The 10,925-nt window shown below is 46.7% G+C and overlaps 1 protein-coding gene across 1 annotated transcript in view; it reads right to left on the reverse strand.

The window, feature by feature from the left end:
• Window positions 1-10,925, reverse strand: part of nsmfa (NMDA receptor synaptonuclear signaling and neuronal migration factor a) — a 47,258-nt gene that overhangs the window by 25,157 nt on the left and 11,176 nt on the right. Inside the window, exons 2-5 of the mRNA XM_061262108.1 lie at window positions 5,846-5,907; window positions 4,876-5,571; window positions 4,398-4,464; window positions 2,921-2,926 (exon numbers count right to left, since the gene is read on the reverse strand). Coding sequence (XP_061118092.1) covers window positions 2,921-2,926; window positions 4,398-4,464; window positions 4,876-5,571; window positions 5,846-5,907 — 831 coding nt within the window. The remainder of the gene's footprint in view (window positions 1-2,920; window positions 2,927-4,397; window positions 4,465-4,875; window positions 5,572-5,845; window positions 5,908-10,925) is intronic.

The raw sequence follows: 10,925 nt of genomic DNA on the forward strand, positions 1-10,925 counted from the left end.
CCCACAGCCCAGCTTTGACCATTGGCAGCAAGCCAACACAGAGTGATGGCATGCAGGGGATCAGAGCAGGGTGTGTGTGTGTTTGTGTGTGTGTATGTCTGCAAGTGCATGTACACTTCATTCATTCCTTATGTGGACTTACAGTACACTATCAACAGTGTCCACGGCTTTTATACCAATATCATTTTTGACATTGTTTTATTCCAGTACTACAACACTATCACATTTTTTGTTGCCATTGTAAATTTATTGCTGTTAAAGCACACTGTATCATGGTTTACCATCAGCATAATAATAATGTACTGTGTCTTTGTCCACTTAACACGACGTTCACATTTTGTACGAACCAGCTTTTTATTCCACAGGATTTAATCATTGGTGTCTTGGAATCCTGCAAGCACTGTGCTAATTATGATTGTTAAAAAGACTAACAACACTAAAGGTTCCCATGCAGAACAATAACGTTTTTTTTGAAGTTTAACTGAACTGAAGGGGAGAGGGGCGAACTGTGGTAAATACGTATATTCTCTGTGACATAATGACAGGGCTGGTTAATATCACCACCAAGTCAGGGTGTGTAACACATTCTCTCAACACCTGGAGGGATTGCAGATTGTGTGTGTGTGTGTGTGTGTGTGTTTGTATATCCTACAAGAAGCATTACACAACAATAAATTATATAACCAGAAGGCATTGGATTCATCACCCAGAGGTGACACTGTTGAGAGAGTTTGTCTGCCTAACCTGACTTGCTTGATGAATTTTTAAAAGTGTCTTTTTTAATTTCTCCACTGTGGTATTGTTCAAACATGCCAAGGGACCGCAGATGAATATCAGCCTTTCGGCTAACTCTGCAGTGCAAGTGTTCAACGCCCCAGTCAGACAAATAAGTGAGTAAAATGAATACATTATTTAAAAATCAGCCGACCGAATAGAGTTTGTGGAAACTGAAAGATTGCTTATAATGACAACGAATAGAAACAGAAAACAGCCATTGTAGGGCATGCAAACCATTTGACTGATTTATGAAGTTATAATTAAACTGGAATATGTATTAGTTCTTGTGTTACCATGTCATTATTAAATCATGGTTTCTGTTGTTTCCCATCATGTCCGGGCCCCTGTTTTGATATCAAGCGTGAGTATTTTTGATCGATCCGCCTCTTCGTAATCGCAGCGAACGCTTTGGAAATTTGACAGCAGATCGACCGTCTGTCGTAACCGGGCCGAGTTGTTTCGTTTTGTGCCGCGCGCACGGTCATACCGCATCCCCACGTTCTCTTCTCCCTCGCAGCGGGAGAAAGCAAATTACCCCATAGCATTGAACCCAGCGCTTTATGCGCAAATTACAGAGTATCAAAAACTCCTGACGCGCTCGCGAAACAGCTCATTAAACCAAGGCAAGTGGTGAAAGCCGAATTAATACCTGAAATCGGCACGGTCATTGTTTTAAAAAAAGCCTCAATCAAATATAAAAGCCTTTGAGCCGTGCGCCGCAGCAGGGAGGTCTGCCGGCAGAGGCAGCCTGGGAATACAGACCCCCGTCTATAAACAACAGGCAGAACACACAATACAAGAGGATTATAACTTGCAGGTTGGAGGCTAGAACCCCGATGGACTCATTCTGCAGCCATGGCACCCACGGGCGAGTCTTTAGCAGGAGTAAAGAGAGAATTGCTCCGGTGAAATGTACCCAGCTGTATCGATGTGGTGACAGACCGTGTTGGGAAAACATCCGGCGGCCGTTTGGCGTTCTCCCCGCAGCCCGGTCTCCGCAGCCCGGTCTCCGCAGCCCGGTCTCCGCGGCCCGGTCTCGGGTGTCTGCGTGCGAGACGCCGCGGTGGCAGTCAGCCTAACGCCGCGGTGGCGGTCAGCCTAACGCCGGAGGGCTCACAGCTGCACTGGTGGCAGGCAGACAGCGGGAAAAGCGGGAGCGTCGGCCCGGACAGTGAGGAAAAACTGCCGCAATCAGCCCGGATTACAGCTGCTGAAAACGGCTCAATGAAACGGACCTGGTGTAGGATCCACACTGCGTCTGTGACATCTGCAGCCAAACTGGACTCACTACCTGGTGTAGGATCCACACTGCGTCTGTGACATCTGCAGCCAAACTGGACTCACTATCTGGTGTAGGATCCACACTGCGTCTGTGACATCTGCAGCCAAACTGGACTCACTATCTGGTGTAGGATCCACACTGCGTCTGTGACAAATGCTGCCGGCAACCCTGAAAGGGTTATCCTCTAGGGTCCTCTTCACACTTGTTCCTGTGTTTGATCTGCACTTTGTTGTACGTCGCTCTGGATAAGAGCGTCTGCTAAATGCCATGTAATGTAATATAATGTAATGAAGGCCCCAAACGTCCCTCAGAAAGAGCGCAGAACAGAGAGCGCACCAGCGACCCCCACTGGAACCTACAGCCTGAGCAGATCGCGGTCACGCGCCTCTCTCTGTCCCAGATTCAGAGAAGCGGTCGCAGCGATCCCACCCCTCTCCAGTGTGGTTCTTCAGTATTCTTGGATGTTGTCAGTGAAGCGCATCAGAAAGGTCTGATATGGTGGAAAGGTCTCGAGGAGCTTGTTTGGATTAAAAGATTAAAATGACCCTGCACCAGCAATAGCGTTTCTGTGAGGACGAGAGGGCGGGGGGGGGAGGGGGGAGGGGTATGAGGTGCAGGTTTTGAGGGGTATGAGGTGCAGGTTTTGGGGGAGTTTAGAGTGCACTGCTGCCGCTACCTCCATCTGTAACTTCAAACATTCAGTCCACGAGTAGAAGAGGCCCAGGGTCAGGGGTAACGGGTTAAGGAGAGGGTGTAGTACAGGTTAAGGAGGCTGCAAGGCTTTCTGGGTAGGGAAGCCAGCATCCATATGAGGGGGTCTCTCTTACGTACAGCAGCAGAGAGGGGAAGAGGGGTACTTACGAAATCCTGCAGAGTGGTCCAGAGAGGAGAGAGGCATGCAAGAGAGGAAAAATGAAGAAATCCACCTTATTTTTACATATCATTACACTAATTTCATAAAACGTTTTTTTGTCATGGATTGTAATTGAAATATGGAATGTCGCGCTGGGACCGCTAATGAAACGTGGCCCGTTAGTTAACTTGCACAGAATCTTTTACAGTCATGCCGTGATTTTAAATGGGTACCGCCACAGACAAATAAAAACAAAAATAGGCCCTCATACATAATATATTAATACAAGAGAAAACAATCATGTGTCCTGAAAGAAAGAGAGAAAGAGAGGGAGAGAGAGCGAGTGCGAGAGAGAGAGTGTGTGACAGAGGGGGAAAGAAAGAGAGAGAGAGGGAGGGAGTGAGAGAGAGTGTGAGAGAGAAAGAGAGTATGAGAGAGGGAGAGATAGAGAGAGTGCGAGAGAGGGAGAGATAATAAGAGAAGAGAATAAGAGGTGTGCAGTATTTGAAGGACAAATTGTAATTACCTCTCCAATGAGATTAAAGCAGCCATCAGGGACTGGAGATTACTCCTGTGTGTGTGTGTGTGTGTGTGTTCGTATGTGTGCGTGTGTGTGTGTGAGAGAGTGCGTGTGTGAGTATGTGTGTTTGTATGTATGTCTGTGTGTGTGTGTGTGTGTGTGTGTGGGACAGAGCCTGTGCGTGTGCTTGTGCTTGTGTGCTCTTATGTGTGAGTGTGTGAGAGAATGCGTATGTGTGCGTGTGTGTGTGCAGGAGAGTGTGTGTATGTATGTCTGTGCATGTGTGTGTATGCATATGTGTGTGAGAATGTGTGTGTTTGTGTGTGTGCATGTGTGTGTGTGAGAGACTTTGTATGCGTATGTGTGTGTGAGAGTGTGTGTGTGTGTGTTCATGAGAGTGTGTGTGTACATACAGTACTGTGCAAAAGTGTTAGGCACCTGTATAACATTCTGTACAGATAAGATTCTTTCAAAAATAATTCAATGAAAGGTCCTAAATAAACGTACTATACATTTTACACTACATTTTAGTCATTTGGCAGAATAGTTAAAAACTGAATCAAATGGCTGTCCTGCAGTGCTGTAAGACAATCAGCAGGGAGGTTGTTCCAAGCATGTTGGAGAACTTGCCACAGTTCTGCAGACTTTGGTTGGCTCCTTGCTTCTGATCTCAGACAGCCTTGACCAAGATTTTATGTAAAACGTGGTCAATTACTTACAGTATGTTACTTTTTTAAATTAAATACAAAAATGTCTCTGAAAAATTAAATCTTTTGGAAAATTAATATTTGGAAATCTCAAATGTGTTCTTTTATACTAAATATTTAACAAAAAACTAAACATATATATAATAAAGTCTTGGGTGCCTAAGACTTCTGCACAGTACTGTATGTCTGTGTGAGTGTGTGTGTATGCGCATGTGTGTGTGAGAGCGTGTGTGTGTCAGGTGGAGGTAGGATACTCACGCCTGCATGGTGGTGGTGGCGGTCTGAAAGCTGAACATGTTCTCCTTGGGGAACCAGCTGTTGTCATCTGCAGAGGGGAGGAGAGGAGAGGGGAGGTTAGAGGTGGGTGGGGCGGGGCTGGGGGCGTGCCCAGGGTAGGACTAGGTGCGGGGCAATGTCTGAATGCTCTAAGAGAGTGGCAGAAAAATGTGGATGACACCCAAAGAGCCCCTCCTCCTTCCTCAATCCCTAGCTTCACTGACACAGGATTTATCACAACAGAAGAAGAAATTACGAGTTATTCACTCAGGCAAATGAGCTGGATCATCTGTCCACTCTATAACCACAGCATTCCAGTCCTCTGAGGTTTATTTTTACCGAAACACCAGTATTTCAACATAACGGTTGACTGCAATTTTTTAAATAAGACATAATCGCTTATTAAAATACAAAAATAGCAATTCTCTACGATGGCTCCCCGCCCATAGCAATGGCAGACGCAGGTTCGCCTGAGACGCGCGGCAGACTGGCTCTACGGCCCGGGGCTGCTTGCCTGGGTCTCTGGAGCTGTTCTCCAGGTCCAGGGAGCGCTGGCTGTGTGAGGGGGCGCCCCCCTCAGTGCAGGCCTCACAGCCCAGACCGCAGGGGTCCCGCGCGCCCCCATCCCGGCCGTCGGCCTCGCCCCAGCCCCGGAGGTTGTGCGCGCTGACGGAGCTCTGCAGCGGCTGCGAGGGCTGGTGGCCGTGGTGGTGGTGATGCCTGTGAACGTGCTGCTGGCTGCTGTGGTGATGGTTGCCGTGGTGATGGGCGGCGCCCCCCCCCTCGCCCTTGGGCTTGTGGTGCTGCAGCGGGGAGGAGGAAGAGGAGGCCGAGGAGGAGGAGGGCGCCCTGGGGTCGCGCCCGGCCTTCAGCACCTCCAGCTCCAGGCTCTCCTTGCTCCCCCGGCCTCCCAGCATGCCCCGCTCCCCGGTGATGGTGTAGACCCCGCCCCGCTGCTGCGCCCGCTGCCGGGGGAAGCCGCACTCCAGGGACCGCCGGCGCGCCGAGGAGGAGGAGGGCGTGGCCTGCGGCGTGAGGCTCAGGCCTGATTCGCCGGCTGGCGGCGTGAGGGCGGGGCTGGACGGGCAGGTTTTGGTCGGCCCGTTATCCGGCGAGTCGGAGTCCTGCACGATGTAGCTGTCGGACAGCAGGTGATCTTCAGAGAGAAAGAGAGAGGGGGGGCAGAGAAAGAAACAGGGAGAGAGAGAGAGGAGACAGGGCCATTTGTCTTATGAGGTCAGCCTTTTGGCAAGGTTTTCCGTAAAATGGGTGAGCTGCCAGTGGAGCACTTTTTTGAATGAGAGGAGAAAGCAGGTCTAGAATGTGAGCAGAGAGCTGACAGGAAAGACGGATAGGAGGACGGTGTGATCTGTATGAAAGAGAGGAGAGGAGAGAGAAGGGCAGAGCCAGGCCAGGTTAAGGAAGGTCACCTGATCCGTTGCGGTTCTCCGGGTGAGTGTGGGACAGGTACTCTCCAAACGCTCTGGCTGCTCTGCAAGAAGAGATACAGAACACTCAGCTGTAACACTGCTGTACAACACTCTCACTGTAACATGACTATACAACACTCTCACTGTAACACAACTATACAACACTCTCACTGTAACACTACAACACTCTCACTATAACACTACTATATAACACTCTCACTGTAACACTACTGTTCAATACTACACTACTGTTCAACACTCTCACTGTAACACTACAACACTCTCACTGTAATACTACTATATAACACTCTCACTGTAACACTACTGTTCAATACTACACTACTGTTCAACACTCTCACTGTAACACGACTATACAACACTCTCACTGTAACACTACTATACAACACTCTCACTGTAACACTACTATACAACACTCTCACTGTAACACTCCAACACTCTCACTGTAACACTACAACACTCTCACTGTAACACTACTGTACAACACTCACTGTAACACTACTATACAACACTCTCACTGTAACACTACTGTACAATACTACACTACTGTTCAACACTCTCACTGTAACACTACTGTTCAACACTCTCACTGTAACACTACTGTACAACACTCTCACTGTAACACTACTATACAACACTCTCACTGTAACACTACTATACAACACTCTCACTGTAACACTACTATACAACACTCTCACTGTAACACTCCAACACTCTCACTGTAACACTACTATACAACACTCTCACTGTAACACTCCAACACTCTCACTGTAACACTACTGTACAACACTTTCACTGTAACACTACTATACAACACTCTCACTGTAACACTATTGTACAACACTCTCACTGTAACACTACTATACAACACTCTTACTGTAACACTACTGTACAACACTCTCACTGTAACACTACTATACAACACTCTCACTGTAACACTGCTGTACAACACTCTCACTTTAACACTACTATACAACACTCTCACTGTAACACTACTGTACAACACTCTCACTGTAACACTACTATACAACACTCTCACTGTAACACTACAACACTGTCACTGTAACACTACAACACCCTCACTGTAACACTACTATACAACACTATCACTGTAACACTACTGTACAACACTCTCACTGTAACACTACTATACAACACTCTCACTGTAACACTACTGTACAATACTACACTACTGTTCCAACACTCTCACTGTAACACTACTGTTCAACACTCTCACTGTAACACTACTATACAACACTCTCACTGTAACACTACTGTACAACACTCTCACTGTAACAATGTCACTGTAGAAATGTATTTCACAAACTCTATACTATCCTGTAGAGTTTATAGTATATACTGTTATTAGAATGATGTCCACACTCTCATACTCTGTGACAGTCCACCAGTCTAAGGTAGAATGACTCACACACAGCCAAAGACAACGATTGAATATTGTGTCAAATTTGATTTGCTCTTTCTGTGGACACCAAAGGAAACAGATGCCATTCCCACAGGACATGTCAGTGATTCAAGGGTCGAGGACAGGGTGCAATGAGTCTTGTGTGCACCTGTCCCTAGACCAATTCCCTTTATCACTGTTCCACAGGCTGCCACTCAATCACCATCTCCTATGGCAACCCACTCAGAATGACTTGACTGCACAATGGCATCAACAGATAGCCATAGTCACTGTGTGTGTGCACGTCTGCATGTGAGTGGGTGCGTGCGTGCGTGTGTGTGAGTGTGTGTGCGTGCGTGTGTGTGTGTGTGTGTGCGTGTGTGTGTGCATGTGTGTGTGTATGCGTGTGTGTGTGCGTTTGTGTAAATGCGTGTGTGTGTGTGTGTGTGTGTGTGTGTGTTTCACAGGTCGTGCCCCTGCTGCAGCCACACTGAGCTGTGTTGACTGTGTTCATTGGTGTGTCACACTGCCATTACAGCTCCAGAGTTATTTATAGCACCATTACACATTTCAGGGTTTCTACAATATTTGACTTGTTTTTGGCCACGCATGATTTTTCTTGGATCTTTCCAATATTTTGTTATTTTTTTTACTGTTTATTCTCTTTTTATAATCTTGTTTGTTATTTTCCATGGCATGTTTTTTCATGTCATTATTGTTATTATTATTTGTATTATTATAATTATTAACTTGGAAAGCAGTGTTGCACCAGTCCAACCCGCAACCTGTTAGATGCCCCAAAATGGCTGACAAGAGTATGTGTGCTTACCAGCAGAGAGATATGCAGAAGATGGAGGTGCGCAGAAATATGAACACAGAGGCAGATTAAAAAGCTTGCTCACAGCCCAACAGGTGAGATAGTGGTGGGATTTTGGTTCATTTGAATTTTGAGCGATGTGATACTCAAGTTTTTTACAGTTTCAAAGCATCAGAGAAACACCAGTGTAAAGAACAGAAGCCACACTGGAGACACCTTTTGTTTTTATATCTGTGCAGGGTTTCTGCGAACGCCATTTCTGATTACTTCTCTTCTGGTGGAACCAATGGGCTTACAGTGACAGTTGGAATTCCTCTGTGATGTCGTCCCCCGCAGACACACACTCCCTGTACTCCTGAGCCCACTCACACATACACACGCACACACATACACATACACACACACACATACACATACACACGCACATACACACACACATACACACACACATGCACACACACACACACACACATACACACACACGCACGCACACACATACACCCAGCGTAGGCCCAGGCACATACAGACCATGTATACCACATCAACGGTCACCTCTCAAGCATACTCACACATATAGAACAAGCACTCATCAATTCAATGTATGAAAGAGAGGTGCCTTTTTGCTTCCACAAAGTCCGTATAAGCAGGTGAGCCTAATAATCAAACCTCACAAAGTCATGGACAGGGAATCTCATAGAATAGAATAAACACGCACAGGGTAAAAGCAGGAGGGGACAAGAGCGGGCTAAACAAGAATAATCTCCCAACCAAGTGACACGTCATTTCTAAGATGATCTGTCAGAGTAAGAACAGAGTAAATATCAGGTGAAGGAACACTATTAGGTCCATCGTTAGAGACTCAAAATCGGCCGATTTGAGCCTGAAAACACACAATCGGATCAGCTCGATTGTATGCTCTACGGCAGATCATCGAAAAAATATGAGCCCAGTGTTTAAATTGGCTATTTTACTCCCAAGAGGGGGCGCTCCTTCGTCCGCCTAAAAGAAAGTTCCGGAGAGTGCTGCTACGCGCACGTCACCCAAAAGCCTTTAATTTCCTCCTTGAATTGCATCGTTGTTTCATTTATCACCGGGAGCACGCTGCAATGACATTGCCTCTTACATTCATGAGATCAGGTGATTATCTGGGTAGGCATGCCTGAAAAGCGCATAAAATCGGAGATCGGTATCAGTGGTGAAACGCGTCGGTGCATCCCCGAACACAAGCCAACAGGAATATTACAGCAGAGCAGCACTGCCCAGAGACCTGGGAGGGGCCTGGGAGACAGAGAAGCTGCTCGCATAAAGTCATTACAGTCAGGTCACGTGCAAACACATCTCTTGGCGATTTGGACTGAAATACGTTCTGCAAGAGCTCGGAAAGCCCACTTCAAGAGGATCCAGCTTTTAATTAGGTAAAGTGAGAGCATTTATTGTTTTTATTTCACTCCATTGAAAATATCCCAAGAACATGAAAGGCAATTAGACTTTAATGTGCTTGAAGTTGGGTATTCTATTGGTTCAATAATATTACAATATTAACAACAGGATTGGTTCGTCTGAGAATAACTACCCATAGAAAAGAATGGGAAAAAGCGAACTGCACTGTCCTCTCAAATGACTCTTCATTGTGGGGAAAACATATTTCAGTCATTTGACTCCTTTAATGAATTATTCACTGAGCTCTTGTTTCAGTTCCAGCATCACAGCTGGTTATAAGGTGTGTGTGTGTGTGTGTGTCTGTGTGTGTATGTGTGTGTGTGTACGTGTGTACGTGTGTGCATGCTTGCGTTAGGCTGTGCTCTACACCTGTAGCAGCATTTTTACTACTGAGACACCACCATTTTCTCATCTTCTCCACACACCTATACACATACTCAACACACATTCACACACAGGCACTCACAAACACATGCGTTCACACATGAATAGCTGCATACACAGAATTTCACACAAACACACACCCCCATATCAACAAATACATGGAGTTGTAGACACATACTGCAGAGCAGGCTGACTGACACACTCTGCTTTGGCAGCCTCTCTGTGTTACACACTGTGTCTGTGTTACACACACACTCTGCCCGGGCCATGTAGTGAAAGGGCTCTGCTGATTGGGCCCTCTCCAGCTCAGACTCAATCCCCTCCCGTGACACCACCCTCAATTATTAAAGTCGAGCTGGCACGTGTAGCCCTTAAAGAAAACTCTAGAAGCTGCAGGGGTATGCAACACTGCATCTCTCTCTCTGTCTGTCTCTCATCCATATTCTTCCATCTCTCTTTTTCATATATCCTCTTTCTCTCTCGGACTCCCCTAGCTTAAAGTATCCAGAGTAAAGACGGCACTACTGAAGCAGTTGGTGATTGACTGTCTTGGAAGCCACCCCAACAGCAGATATAAAACCAGCTTACGGAGAACATTCGTCTTGCTAAAAAAGTATTTAAAGGTGTTAGTTTACAGGACGTGTATATGCAAGAGTAACAGCCCCAATGTGCATGCTGTCTGCCTGCTTCCTGTAAATTAGGGGTTTAGTGCCCCCTCTCTCCATCTCCAGGGCAATCCCTCAGCTATTCAGGGCTCCTTTTTTAGGGTAATAACCCTCATCTCTAGTGAAAGAGCAGAGATACTCCCAGCAGCCCTGAGCCAGCGTACGTACGGAGAAGTAGATACAGTTCCAGCCCCAGGGAGAGATAAAACATTGATAATGTTTGAAGAGGAACAGGACTGCGTGTGAGAGTGCAGCTGCATGGCTTCAGCCGAGAGGCTCAGACAGAGCAGAGCGATGGGAGATGGAGTGAGTGTGAGAGAGCAGCTACAGTTACTCCCTCAACGACGGGAGGAG

Source organism: Conger conger, chromosome 12, assembly GCF_963514075.1.
Source record: "Conger conger chromosome 12, fConCon1.1, whole genome shotgun sequence".
In the NCBI taxonomy this organism is placed as follows: domain Eukaryota; kingdom Metazoa; phylum Chordata; class Actinopteri; order Anguilliformes; family Congridae; genus Conger; species Conger conger.